Below are 15443 nucleotides of genomic sequence, written 5' to 3' on the forward strand. Positions count from 1 at the left end.
TGAATGCTTCAGCACTGAAGCATTTATGGTTTTCAGTGTACACAAAATTTTAACCTCCTGGACAGGAGACTGGCTGGTAATCCCCGCAGCCTAGAGTTTCAGAGCAGCCTAAGGTAGGACAGAAACAGATGTGCTGAATATGGGACTAAGAGTGTCCGTGATTGATGCCAGCCAGCTTTGTCTTGTTTGTTGCGGTGTCACCTAGGATGCAGGAAAAGAAGGGTAGCACTAAAAATCCAGAAGGAAAAAAGCCATAGGATTCTCGGGTGTGGTCCCAGATCTGCCACTAACATGAGACAAAACCTGTCGCTTCGTTTGTCCTCAATAGTCTTAGCTATAAAAATGAGCGATTTGTAATAAGTTATGTCTAAGGGTTCTTCTGCGTTTTCTTCTGAGGTTCCAGTCACAACTTTCTACCTTACTTTATTCCAGTCTCAGCATTTGCATAGGCCATATGATATCAAACACAGTTCAACACACAGATGCTGTTCATTGGGTTAGATTTCTTCCTAGCACTAACAATGAATCCTAGTGCAAAACTAGAGCATTACGGACCATTTTGTGAACCTTCACCTCAATGACCATTAGATCTCCTAGTGGCTCAGAAGACTACATTTGCTTCAAATTGCCAAGTTTAAGATCAATGAAAAGTGTGAAAGAGAAAACTAGAATATTCCAGAGTATTCTGGGTTATCTGTATAGTGTAATGTATTCTTCACTATGATACTACCATCTGTTCATAGTAAACTTTCCTAATATTGCCCCAATTTGGGTTAGATCCTCAAGTGAACCTTAACAGACATGATGTTGTCTTCTTGAATAGATCTGCTTTAATTGTAGGCCATTTAATTAGCCTAGCTGTCAGATTTAAAAAACTGCTCATTAAGACGACCATTTTTTGATTGTAAACTTTATCTACAACTCTTTTTGATGACTTAAACTTTAGACTGAGAAGGACAAAACTTCTGCCTGGGGAACAAGCAGAGATGTGTCCTTGACTTGCACAAGATTTTTATATTACCTAAGATCTAAAGTTTATCCTCAAACACATTTCTTTATTTAAGTCTCATTTCCAATTACATCTTTTCTGTGGTTTTGTCACAGCAATCATATCTTGCATTAATACCACATTTGAGGATCTTTGGGGGTAAAACATGTTTTGTGAGAAAAACATCTAAATGACTAAAGGATGTGAGATATTTTGCTAAACTGCCACTGCTAATCTGATTTAATAGTGTCTTAATATTTTGAAGCCTTGACAGACTTAGGAACTTGGAGTCAGCTCTAACCTCAGGCGTAGTCAGATTCATTACAGGTCCATGGGGCCAAAGCTTGTGGATGGTCACTTCACTAGTCAGTTAGAAAGCATCTCTTAAGTACCCATTGTGTGTTTGACACTGTAAAATAAAAAGATGTGGTCAGAGCCCCTGGGAGACTATAGTCTTAGACAACTACAAATTAATGAAATGTCTAAATTTTCATTCTTGTTGGAATTATTGAACTGAGTTCCAGGAAACACATTTATAGATAGGGATTTCAAATGAAAGAGGACAGGAGAGATGTCCAGCTTAGAACAGAGATGACCTGGACATTCATTTGATGACGCCTTTGACCAAGAAACATTGATATTTTAGGAATCAGTGAAATAAAACGGACTGCAATGCTTGAACTTAACTCAGATGACCATTATATCTACTACTGAGGGCAAGATCCCTTACAAGAAATGGAGTAACCTTCATAGTCAACAAAAGAATCTGAAATGCAGTACTTGGGTGCAATCTCAAAAGTGACAGAATGATCTCTGTTCATTTCCAAGGCAAACCATTCAATATCACAGTAATCCAAGTCTATATCCCAACAACTAATGCTGAAGAAGCTGAAGTTGAATGGTTCTATGAAGACCTACAAGACCTTCTAGAACTAACACCCAAAAAACATGTCCTTTTCATTATAGGGGACTGGAATGCAAAAGTGAAAAATCAAGAGATACCTGGAGTAACAGGTAAGTTTGGCCTTGGAGTACAAAATGAAGCAGGGCAGAGGCTAACAGAGTTTTGCCATGAGAACGCTCTGGTCATAGCAAACACCCTCTTCCAACAACACAAGAGATAACTCTACACATGGACATCACCAGATGGTCAATACCAAAATCAGACTGATTATATTCTTTGCAGCCAAAGATTGAGAAGCTCTAAACAATCAACAAAAACAAGACCAGAAGCTGACTGTGGCTCAGATCATGAACTCCTTATTGCAAAAATCAGACTTACATTGAAGAAAGTGGGGGAAAACCATTAGACCATTCAGGTATGACCTAAATCAAATCCCTTATGATTATGCAGTGGAAGTGACAAACAGATTCAAGACATTAGATCTGATAGAGTCCCTGAAGAACTATGGACGGAAGTTCATGACATTGTACAGGAGGCAGTGATCAAGACCATCTCCAAGAAAAAGAAATGCAAAAAGGCCAAATGGTTGTCTGAGGAGGCCTTATAAGTAGCTGAGAAGAGAAACTAAAGGCAAAGGAGAAAAGGAAAGATATGCCAATTTGAATGCAGAGATCCAAAGAATAGCAAGGAGAGATAAGAAAGCCTTCCTCAGAGATCAGTGCAAAGAAATAGAGGAAAACAAGAGAATGGGAAAGACTAGAGATCTTGTCAAGAAAATTAGAGATACCAAGGGAACATTTCATGCAAAGATAGGCTCAATAAAGGACAGAAATGGTATGGACCTAACAGAAGCAGAAGATATTAAGAAGAGGTGGCAAGAATGCACAGAAGAATTATATTTAAAAGATCTTCATGACCCAGATAACCACGATGGTGTGATCACTCACCTAGAGCCAGACTTCCTGGAATGCGAAGTCAAGTGAGGCTTGGGAAGCATCACTACAAACAAAGCTAATGGAGGTGATGGAATTCCAGTTGAGCTACTTAAAACCCTAAAAAATGATGCTGTAAAAGTGCTGCGCTCAATATGCCAGCAAATTTGGAAAAAGTAGTGGCCAAAGGACTGGAAAAGGTCAGTTTTCATTCCAATCCCAAAGAAAGGCAATGCCAAAGAATGTTCAAATTACCTCACAACTATACTTGTCTCACACACTTAGCAAAGTAATGCTCAGTACGTGAACCGCGAACTTCCAGATGTGCAAGCTGGTTTTAGAAAAGGCAGAGGAACCAGAGATCGAATTTCCAACATCTGTTGGATCTTCTAAAAAGCAAGAGAGTTCCAGAAAAACATCTACTTCTGCTTTATTGACTACTCCAAAGCCTTTGACTGTGTGCATCACAATAAACTGTGGAAAATTCTGAAAGAGATGGGAATACCAGACCACCTGACCTGCCTCCTGAGATATCTGTATGCAGGTCAAGAAGCCACATTTAGAACTGGACATAGAAAAACAGACTGGTTCCAAATTGGGAATGGAGTACGTCAAAGCTGTATATTGTCACTCTGCGTATTTAATTATATGCAGAGTGCATCATGTGAAATGCCAGGCTGGATGAAGCACAAGCTGGAATCAAGATTGCTGAGAGAAATATCAATAACCTCAGATATGCAGATGACTCCACCCTTATGGCAGAAAGAAAAGAAGAACTAAAGAGCCTCTTGATGAAATTTAAAGAGGAGAGTTTAAAAGTTAGCTTAAAACTCAACATTCAGAAAAGTAAGATTATGGCATCTGGTCTCATCACTACATGGCAAATAGATGGGGAAACAATGGAAACAGTGACAGACTATTTTTTGGAGGAGGGGGGCTCCAAAATCACTGCAGATGGTATTGCAGCCATGAAATTAAAAGATGCTTGCTCCTTGCGAAAAATGCTATGACCAACCTAGACAGCATATTAAAAAGCAGAGACATTACTTTACCGACAAAGGTCCATCTAGTCAAAGCTATGGTTTTTCCAGTAGTCATGTATCAGTGTGAGAGTTGGACTATAAACAAAGCTAAGCGCCAAAGAATTGATGCTTTTGAACTGTGATGTTGGAGAAGACTCTTGAGAGTCCCTTGGACTGCAAGGAGATCCAACCAGGCCATCCTAAAGGAAATCAGTCCTGGATATTCATTGGAAGGACTGATGCTGAAGCTGAAACTCCAATACTTTGGCCACCTGATTGAAGAACTGACTCATTGGAAAAGACCCTGATGCTGGGAAAGATTGAAGGCAGGAGCAGAAGGTGATGGCAGAGGATGAGATGGTTGGATGGCAGCATTAACTCGATGAACATGTGTTTGAGTAAGCTCTGGGAGTTGGTGATGGACAGGGAATCCTGGCGTGCTGCAGTCCATGGGGTTGCAAAGAGTCGGACGTGACTGCACGACTGAAGTGAACCGAACTTAACCAAGAAATGTTTGAGTGCCAGTTGTATTCTTGTCACTAGGGATGCGAAAGTCTTTCTATGTTCTCTTAGATGGTGGCCTGGCTTAGGAGCCTAATTACAGACTGAGGCAGGAATGGGGCCACTTTAGGGTGGATGGAGAATTAAAGCAGGATTATTTAAGCTTCAGCTCTGATCAGAGCTGTCCAGGACCAGTGAAGGTAAGATATGCATGTAAGGAAGCCTGGCCTGGTCTTGGAAATCAGCTGAAGCTTCCATCTAACAGGGAGGATAAGAATTCCAGGAAGTGGACACAGTATTTGCTTAAACCATGAGTTGGCAAACTTCCTCCTATAGGCAGATCTTGCCCATGCCCTCTTTTGTAAATAAAGTTTAACATTTTTCTCCCTAAAAATGTTCGGTATTTTTACTTAACTCCTAGATTATCTGTAATTTGTGTTACTATTGTTAAGGATATCTTATTTTTAATCACATTCTCTATTTTACTTGTCAATGATTGAGCATGGCAAACTTGGTGAAATGTTGTTAGTTCTATAATTTGTTAATTCTGTCAACTCTCTCAAACTTTGCTATCTTCCCCATTTCTTCTAAACCCAGTGCCTAGCCAACCCTTAGTTCATGGGCTACACACAACCCACCACCATTTTTGTAAATAAAATCTTACTGGAACATAGCCATGCCTATTTGTTTACATATTGTCTATGAATACTTTCTAGCTATATGGCAGAGTTGAATCAGAGATTGAGTGTCTCTCTTTGTACAAAATATTATTAACCTTGCTAATCTCTGACCACACGATAATATCTTTAAATACTCGAAGACTATGCATCAAGGCTTGTTCTCTGTGGCTCCAAAGACTTGAACTAGGACCGGAGTATACAAATCAGAGGGAGAGAGAGTTTAGTTCAAGTAGAGAGAACATTTAGTAGTAAGAATATAAATGTACTTCGTCACAAAAAGACCAAAGTTGGCTTTCTTTCACCTAAACGGTGGTGGCTTTATAATTAATTGCCCAAATGGGAAACTCTTAGCAAATTACTTCAGAACTTGTTACAAATCAGGACTGTCCCAGGCAAGCACAGGTAAATAGCTACTCTACTTTCAGAGGATCCAGCTTTCTGGAACCCAAGGATTGAACCCAGGTCTCCTGCATTGCAGGCAGAATCTTTACCATTTGAGCCAGCAGGGAAGCCCCCTGCTGGAATAGCTCAGATTATCTCTGCATTTAACTGTTGAGAAGTAAGGAAAGAGATGCAGGTTTGAATTAAGTCAAACAGTGGGGTTTGTTTTCACCTCCCACAGGTTTCTCTTTTAAAAATATTTATATGTATTTGTTTGTTTATTTATTTGTGGCTGTGCCTGGTCTGTGCAGGATCTTTAGTTGTAGCGTGTGGGATCTAGTTTCCTGACCAGGTAGGTCCTCTGTATTGGGAGCATGAAGTCTGAGCCACTGGACCATGAGGGAAGTCCTTCTCACAGGTTTTTGAAGTCACATTAAAACCCCACATGTAACAAGTGATAGACAACCTTCCAGTGTCTTATTCTTCTTTTCCAGCACTGGGGAAGTTCTTGTTTGCCCAATTGTTGGCTCTAACTCAGGGGAATTCAGTGATCAGGGAATGAGTAGTGATAGAGAATCCCTGAACAGTCCCCTTGATCCGACAGTGTCTCCTTTAACCCAGGGCAAAACAAGGCTTTCCTGAAAGAATGAAGTTCTGAACTCAGCCAAAGAAATTAGTATGCCTAATCAGATATTTCCAAACATTATTAGAGAAATGGGTTTTATATCACATGACTTATTCCTCAAGAACAGCCATGTGGGAACTCTATATAAGACAGTCTTTTGCAGTTTTTCTTCAGTTGTAAGTCCCACTCTGTGGAAGCTGGTAAAAGTCCCTTCTGTGGTTTAATTTACAAGTATAGATTCCAGCTAAGGCAGGTGTTGGCAAAATCTTATGGCACAAAATTCTGCAAACCGGCCTCCTTCTGCCAAGACAGCGCTCTGCAAATTGTAGTTAAACAAGCGTGGTGTGTGGCTGATTTCTCTTTTATAGTCTGCAGTTTGGTGGTTATTTTGTCACATTCCGGTTCTCACAGACATCAGCGTCAGCGTTAATAGTTTTTCCAGTTTTGAAAGGAGGACAGTCATTGCCACAAGCGTTGTCTGCAAAACCCAGGCTCATGATTGGTTTTGTCACTGGTGGGATGTGCTTACTTGTGATCTCCCAGTGATTAGTCCATGAGGTCTGTTACTGCTTGGTCCAAAGCTTAACCCCTCATGGTTGCTACAGAAGTTCCCTGGAAGGCAGCATCAGCATCAGCCGGGAACTTATGAGAAATGAATGTTCTCAGGCCCCGTGTTAGCTTACTAATTCAGACACTCATGTCCTCCAGGTGATAGAAAGTTTGAGAACACTGGTTTTGGAAAAAACACCTAGAAATTTGTAGCATGCCTTCCTTAGAAAATAAACATGGTTATTCCATAAACCATGGAAGGAGATCAAACCAGTCAATCCTAATGGAAATCCTAAATATTCACTGGAAGGACTGATGTTGAAGCTGAAGCTCCAATACTTTGGCCACCTGATGTGAAGAACTGACTCATTAGAAGAGACCCTGTTGCTGGGAAAGGCAGGAGGAGAAGGGGACGACAGAGGTTGAGATGGTTGATTGGCATCACTGACTCGATAGACATGAGTTTGAGCAAGCTCCTGGAGTTAGTGATGGACAGGAAAGCCTGGCATGCTTCAATCCATAGGGTTGCAAAGAGTTGGGCATGTCTAAGCGATTGAAGTGACTAAACTGATTCCATAAACTATCTGAGCCAGGTGATGCTAGTGGCAAAGAACCCAGCTGCCAATGCAGGAGACATAAGAGCTGTCTCCTGGGTTCCATCCCTGGGTCGGGAATATCCCCTGGAGGAGAACATGACAACCCACTCCAGTAGTCTTGCCTAGAGAATTCCATGGACAGCGCAGCCTGGCAGGCTATACAATCCATTGGGTCACAAAGAATCAGACACAACTGAAGTGACTTAGCATATACACACACACACATTCCATAAACAGTTAATTGTTGCCTGCATTTGCCACATTACTATGCAAGGCTTTGGAAAAGGGTAACTACAAATGTCATGAAGATAATGATCAGTTCTGTGATATGCACACTGTGCCCCCATGGTTATAGTTGGTGTTAAATGAATGTTTATTGAATTCATTAGAATGTAAATACAGATAAGCCCCTACCTCCTAAAGACTTTCATGTATCAAATTTCAAGGGATGTAGCTTTCCTGTTGTGGTGGTGGCATAGTTCTTACTCCCACAAATAGAAAACATTGACAATGCATCTTAATAAATTAAAACTTTTTTCACCTTATGTTTAAGATTGTAGATATAAATGCCTCTATTTAGAATTGGAAGCAAGAGTTTTCTCCAATGTATTAGATTGGCCAAAACATTTTTGGGTTTTTCTATAAGATATTATGGGAAAAATCTGAACAACTTTTTGGACAATCCAGTATATATTTTCAGTCAGGAGAAAGGAAATATTGCTGAGACTATATGACCTGGTTGATCCTGACAACATTGTATGCACTGTAGCTTCAGCTTTACCTTGGTTGTGTAGACGCACCTAGACCTTTCTATCTTCCCACCTTTCCAGGTAGTTTGAAGACAGAAAAAGGATTCTGAAGCAGTTCCATCAACGGCATCACTTTTTGCCTAATTATTCTATAAATCACCAGAGCAGCTGTAGGCCAATTAAGTTCAAAAATGTGCAGGTGGTCAGGGGAATGACTAGAAAAAAGTGCACTCCTGTTTTAAGGGATCCTGTGTTTCTTAAAAGATATAAAAGGCAACAGCTTTTTACATTGAGAGTAGCAAAGGGCCAAAATAGTTAAAATGAAAGAAATAGTCAAATAAAAATGTAACGTGTGCCAGATGTAAGCAAATTCAATGGAACACTACACAGGTGTTCCAAAACATGTTCATAATGTAGTTGAAGCGAATGGCTTCTTTCGTTTTGTCATGACTTAAGTACTAGGACAATCTTTACATGTAACTAAAAATTTTTAAAGAGCAGTGAATCCGTGCCACTCCATCTCTGACCCCAACCTGTGTCCTGCAACTACTGCCATAAATGAAGTACAGTCTTCATCATTACAGAGAACACTGTTACTCAGTTCCTGTAGCCATAAACAGAGATCACTGTGCCTTCACCCAGAAATCACTCCATGTGACCAAATAAACAACCTGCACAGATTATGTTTTCTCACATTTTAGAAAGACATAGTCTGAAGTGAGTGAACTTGACCAATAGCCATGGTAATGCTTAAGAACAACTTCCATGCCCAAGAAGACTTAAATGTTTGGCTTAATGACTATTATGTGTCCCAGTATAAAGGGCCACATTGCCCCATCTTACTCCCTTTCACAAATCCCTACCTATTACAGTTCATTTTTTTTCCCCCGTATGCCTTGAACTGAGCTGAGATTTGCGAGGAACAGAAAATATCACAAGTACCTCCATTCCTCAAAGAAGTGAAAGTACAACAGAAGAAATGGCAAGTATATAAATAGCTATAAACATGATAGAAAACAGCAGTGCTATTTGAGAGAGCCCAGAAGTTTATTTATAAAATGTTTTATGTTGGTTTTCTTACTGAGCACTTATTAAGTGTGGAGACGAAGATAAAAGCTAGCATGAAAAAGACAGACATATTACTTGATATCATGGGGTTTACGATCTGTATGGAAGACAGAACTAAACATGAGAAATACATATGACAATTAACATAAAGGAAAAAATATATTCACAGAGAGTGACAGCAGGCACCTATTTTAGGTAATGTGATCAGAAACACTTTTCAAAAGGGGAGTCTTTTGACCTGAGACTTGAAGCAAAAATCATCCATGTAAAAGTCATGGGGAACAAAAGAAAAATGAAAACATATTAAAATGTCCACAGAAACACTTGCATGTGAACCTTCATGGTAACATTATTCATTAAACAGCAGTGAAAACCATGCCATTCCCAAACCATGCCATAGCCAAAGAAGAAGCAACCTAAATGACCATCAACTGGTAACTTGGGTTGAATTATGTGCCCCCAAAAGATATTATGTGTTGAAATCCTAACCTCCAGTACCTAAGAATACAACCTTATTAGGAAATAGATTAGTTAGATGAGATCATATTGGAATTGGGTAAATCTTTAACCCAATATGACTGATCTCTTTATAAGAAAACAGTGGGAAGACCCAAGGAGAGAACATCTTACAAATCAGAGGTTGGACTGACAGAGCTGCAAGCCATGGAACACCCTGAATATTGATGACCACCACCACAAGCCAGGACCAGGCAAGGAAGGATACTCTCCATGGTCTCAGAGACAGCACAGCCCTGTCGACCTCTAATCTTCAGAATTGTGAGAGAGTAAATGTGTTTTGCTTGAAGTCACTTAGTCTGTATCTCTTTCCAAGGACAGTCTTAGGAAACTAATACAGCTGGTGAACAGATGATTAAAATATTTTTCTTCTGTAAAGTGGAATACTATACAGGCATAAAAAGGAAGGAATCGCCAATACAAGCCATACTATGGATGAACTTTGCTGACATTATGCCAAGTAAAAGAAGCCAAATGCAAAAGACCAAATGTTGTATGATTTCATTTATATGTAATGTCCAGAAAAGGCAAATCTGTAGACAAAGCAGATTAGTGGTTACCTGGGGCTGGGACTGCTTCTGGGAATTAACTGTAAACAGGCATGAGGGATATTACTTGGGGGATGGAAATGTAAATTGAGTTATGATGATGATTGCCCAACTCAGTCAATTTACTAAAAATCATTACATTATATGTTTTTAAAAAGAAGTCACAGGAGACCGTGAGAGCTAAGGCAAAAAGATTTGATACTTTTTGGTCATTTAAAGACTGCTGTGGGCTAGAGTATAGAGAGTGCTGAGGAAAGGGTACATGACGCTGAAGGAGAGGACTTTGAGTCTAAGCCATAATGGGTGAGATTGTAGGATAAGCAATCAGTAGTTCAGGGGGCCTCAGACACTAAGTAGTGATGTTTCAGTTGCTTAGGACAAAGGTATGTGAGACACTTTTTATCCTTGGTGTATCTTTCATAGCTGGATTATAGAAACCAGGTTTGTATGTAGTGTTTATGGAACAAGGGGACTGGGAAAACCTGATCCCCCATATTTTCACTTAATCATCTCATCTCCCTTCCATGCATGAGGCACTGCAGTGGAAGTTGTCTTGATATCCTGGGAGGACAAAAGACCTTTTCTCTCGGAGTTCCCTTATGGCACTCTAGATCGGAATCTGCCTGCCAGTGCAGGAGATACAGTTTTGATCCTTGGTCCAGAAAGATTCCACATGCCACGGAGCAAATAAGCCTGTGCACCACAACTACTGAACCCAAGCGCTAGAGCCCACAGACCAGAGCTACTGACCCTATGTGCTGCAACTACTGAGCCCATGAGCCTAGAGTCCGTGTTCCACAAGAGAGGATGCCTCAGTGAGAATCACACACACCACAGCAGAGAGTACCCCCACTCATACAACTAGAAAAAGCCTGTGCAACCAAAAAATAGAGAGAGAAAGATGGAAAAAAAAAAAAAAAAGAACCTCTTCCTTTCAAGGCAGTTGTTTTTTAATTAATGCTGCTCTTAGAGAACACAGCCACACACACAGCACTAGGTGTTAGCTTGTTCCTGCACTCAGAGTCATACTACTGGTATTTACGGGATGATGAGTCACTTGGATGGGCTGTTTGTTAGCAAGTTCAGCAGAAGTGTGTGACTGCAGGTGTTAGTAAGCACTATCTCTTTATGGTCCAGCTGTGTAGCATATGCTCTAGGAAAGGCAATAGGACTCAGAGACTGGCCACAACTGAGTGTGTCACACATGAATTTAGTGTATTTGAATTTAGTTTGGGAGTGTTACTCCTGCAGTGGGGAGAGGCCATAGGAAAAGATTTAGACCAGAAATCAGGGACCAGGGTTGCAACCTTGAATGCTGGTCTGTTGTGAAGCTAAAGACAAACTGTTTAACACTTTGGGGATTACAGGCTTGCTTGTAAAAGACAGAGACAGACTAGAACTGTGATTTCCATTTTGGTGGAGGGTTTAAGGTTCTTTTTAGAACAGGTTGTTGCTAGGTATAGGTCCTTTCTTCAGAAAAGTATTCATCTGTGAATGCCAATATTCAGAGTGCTGAACTGGGACTTCACCGGTGGTCCAGTGGTTAAGACTCCATGCTTCCAATGCAGGGGGTATAGTTTCTATCCCTGATCAGGGAACTAAAAATCCCACATGTTATGTGGCAGGGCCAAAAACAATTTCTATTAAAAAAAATTGCTGAACCAAATGATCTCAGAGATGCCTTCCATAGCCAATTCTCTCTGTCAGTCTATGAAAAGAAAATAACAAAATGACTATGTTTAGCTTTGCACAAAGTGAAGTCGCTCAGTTGTGTCCAACTCTTTGTGACCCCATGGCCTACCAGACTTCTCCGTCCATGGGATTCTCCAGGCAAGAATACTGGAGTGGGTTGCCTTTTCCTTCTCCAGGTCTGATGACATGCTACCCAACAAATCTAGCAAGACTATTAGATCATCTGACCCTAGGGGTTGACTTTTTCTTTTTTGCACATTGAAGAAATTCCCTTGCTGCTTCTCAGGCTATGAAGCTGCAGATAAAGAGGGTCACCTCTGCAAAACGCAGAGAATTGTTCCTCTGAGCCATTGTTCCTGTCCGCATCCATACCTTACTTTTAACCTTTCATCTGAATCCTTCGATCTCTTTTTTCTCTAACTGTAGGAAACCTAAAGAAGAGATGAAATGGAGGATCCTATCATGTTTTAGTGAGCTAGATAATTTTAAACTTTATATTGCCACAGTTGAATCAGAGGCCATAGAAAATGACTAGAAATTGAACAGAAATGAAGGTATCAAAACAACTAGAGTAGTGGTAGATAGCATTAAGAATGGTTGATGAGAAATAATTCATAAGCATTTAGTTATAAAGCATGGGCTTAATTTGTTAGGCTTTGCCACCTTGGCTATGATTGTACAGTAATTTTTTGAGATATCGGAAAGTAAGAAAATAGGACCTTCAGGGTAAAACTACCGTTGGCAAGGTGGGTATCACCTACAGGCTATTTCTGATATTTACTTCCTATTATTATTTTATCATTGTTTCAGAATAAAAATATATGAATTTTGTGTTACCTTGCACATACCAACTTATGACTCATTCAGATTGGCCTTCAAAAGTGAAAGATAATTTGTGGTTATAAACTGATTACTCAGAAATGTTCTTCACAGAGACACAACTAAAGCATGCACATATTTTTAAACATATTTTAAATTTTCTGCAGCATATTTCCCCCCCAAAAAATAATGTGGTATTAATGGTGACTAGGACTTAACCTCCCTCCGCTTTTTTCTTCCATGACTACATTTTTAACAAAGTGTTTTTGAGAAGCAGAGTTGTCCACATGGAGCATTTAATCCTAGGCAGATGGTGTGGTGCTGGAATACACATTTCCTCCAGCAATAACTGGGAAAGAAGCCACGATTCACGGCTGTTGGAGATAGGAGCCTCTTTAAATGAAGGGATTAATTGCACACACAATGATGTATAGGAACATTAACACAAAAACACTTGTGTATGTCTTAAAAGAATCTCCAAGGCTTAGCTCCTTTGTTTATTCACAGGGGTGATGGGCGAATATGAACCAAAAATAGAAGTTCAGTTTCCAGAAATGGTCCCGACTGCAAAGGGAACAACGGTGAAGCTGGAATGCTTTGCACTGGGAAAGTAAGTTCTGGTTTCTGTCCTCCATTGTCCTCCCTCCAGCTCGGGCAAGTAAAGAAATTTCTTTGCACTGTTCACAGTAATGGTTGGTGAGGTAACTGGAAAGCAAGCCAAGCCTTTCTCACTGTGATTCTGTGCCTGCATCTTTGATTCTGTCCTTTCACTGTGGAGAAGGGATGTGACATGACATAGAGGAGTTAGCTGCCACTATGGACACAGCCACAAAGGAGAGGAGAACGGGCAGTTCTGAAAGTGTTTCATTCTATTACGATAACCTGTAATGTACATGTTGTCTGACCCAGAATGACAGGAAAACAATGGCCTTCATCTGAGGTACAGTGAAGTGGACTGTTTGGAAAAAGGTAGAATTTCATTTGGGTCCCAGCTTACAGAGTGTGCATCAACTTTTTATTGTATTTCTTTTTAAATTGAAAGTCTCTTCTTTCTAGTTTTTTGTTAAAATTTATTTTATTGAAGTATAGTTGATTTACAACGTTGTGTTAATTTTTGCCCTGTAGCAGAGTGATTCATTGATACACATATACATTCTTTTTCATGTTATCTTCCATTATGGTTTATCACTGGATATTGAATACAGTTCGCTGTGATATACAGTAGTACCTTGTTGTTTATTCATTCTCTATATAATCATTTGCATCTGCTAATCCCAAACTTTCAATCCATCCCTCCCCCGACACCCTCCCCCTTGTCAACCATAAGACTCTTCTCTATGTTTGTGAGTCTGTTTCTGTCTCATCAGTTCAGTTCAGTCACTCAGTCAATTCCAACTCTTTGCAACCCCATGGACTGCAGCACGCCAGGGTTCCCTGTCCATCACCAACTCCCAGAGCTTGCTCAAACTCATGTCCGTCGAGTCGGTGATGCGGTCCAACCATCTCATCCTCTGTTGTCCCCTTCTCCTCCTGCCTTCAATCTTTCCTAGTATAAGGGTCTTTTCCAATGAGTCAGTTTTTGCATCAGGTGGCCAAAGTATTGGAGCTTCAGCTTCAGCATCAGTCCTTCCAATGAATATTCAGGACTGATTTCCTTTACAATTGACTGGTTTGATCTGCTTTCAATCCAAAGGACTCTCAGATAAGTTCATGTGTGTCATATTTCAGATTCCATATATAAACAATAGCATCTTCTTTCTACTTTGGCTAGAGATTAGCAAGACCTGATATTCTCTAAGGAGTCTCTGTTTTACAGAGTCATCTGAAAATAACTCACAACTTTATTATTCAATCTGTGGAGTTTTCTCAGTTAAGCCTACTTGGGAACCAGTTAATCTTCCCTAGAGTGTCTGTCAGAGGGCATAAAGAAAATGAAAAAGAGATCGGTTAAGATTTTGCCAGTAACCCTGCAGAAAAGGTTTGGCATCAGTGATAAAAACTTTCACCTAAAATAAGAATTTTTAGTCATCGGTACACTTTAATGATGCATGTGAATCTCTGTAGCCAACCTCATGTATCCATCTAACCCACTGCCAACTCCTCATCCTTTTCCTGGGCCCAGATGTTGGCTAAGGCAGGGACACTAACTTTTGCTCAGCTTCTGTTTTAGCAAGTTATCTATATTCATATCATTTTGTATTTCACAGCAACCATGCAAGAAAGTTGTTCCTTTTTTTTTTTCAATTTTATTTTTAGTTCTAAAGAAAGAATTCTTTTGGTTTTCCTGTTTTCAAGTCAGGGCAGTATACCCTACAGTAGCATCTTTACTTGGGGGCCGAAAAATACAGCACTCATTCTTTATGTTCTGAAATCTTACTCCATTAAATACATTCTGACATTGCTGTAGGATTGAACACTGTACTGACATTAAAAGTCAAGTTGTAAAACAACTAAGACCTGGAAAATGCCCATTATTTATTATTAAGAGACTAAAAGTAGATTGCTAAACAGTGGAAGATGGTCCCATTTTTTATTTTATATATGCTCAGATGCTTCAATCATGAATGACTCTTTGTGACCCCATGGACTATAGCCCGCCAGACTTCTCCGTCCATGGGATTCTCCAGGCCAGAATACGGGAGTGGGTTGCCATGCCCTCCTCCAGGAGATCTTCCAGACCCAGGGATCAAACCCACATCTCCTGTATCTCCTACATTGCAAGGCAGATTCTTTTCCACTCAGCCACCGGGGAAGCCCATTTATATATATATATATATACATATATATATATGGAAACTCAATGCAAAGAAAAGATGAAAGAACGTAACTAGATGGTATAGGAATGTGTTTGGTGAATTCTGCAAGGTGACACC

General features: G+C 40.1%; 1 protein-coding gene across 2 annotated transcripts in view; it reads left to right on the forward strand.

Annotated features, from left to right (window-relative positions):
* CNTN4 (contactin 4) overlaps positions 1-15443 on the forward strand; it is a 1027325-nt gene that overhangs the window by 815397 nt on the left and 196485 nt on the right. For both annotated transcript variants that reach the window (XM_040245968.1, XM_040245967.1), the window contains one exon: positions 13078-13180. In XM_040245968.1, coding sequence (XP_040101902.1) covers positions 13078-13180 — 103 coding nt within the window. The remainder of the gene's footprint in view (positions 1-13077; positions 13181-15443) is intronic.

The sequence above is a fragment of the Oryx dammah genome, unplaced genomic scaffold, assembly GCF_014754425.2.
Source record: "Oryx dammah isolate SB20612 unplaced genomic scaffold, SCBI_Odam_1.1 HiC_scaffold_9, whole genome shotgun sequence".
Classification (NCBI taxonomy): domain Eukaryota; kingdom Metazoa; phylum Chordata; class Mammalia; order Artiodactyla; family Bovidae; genus Oryx; species Oryx dammah.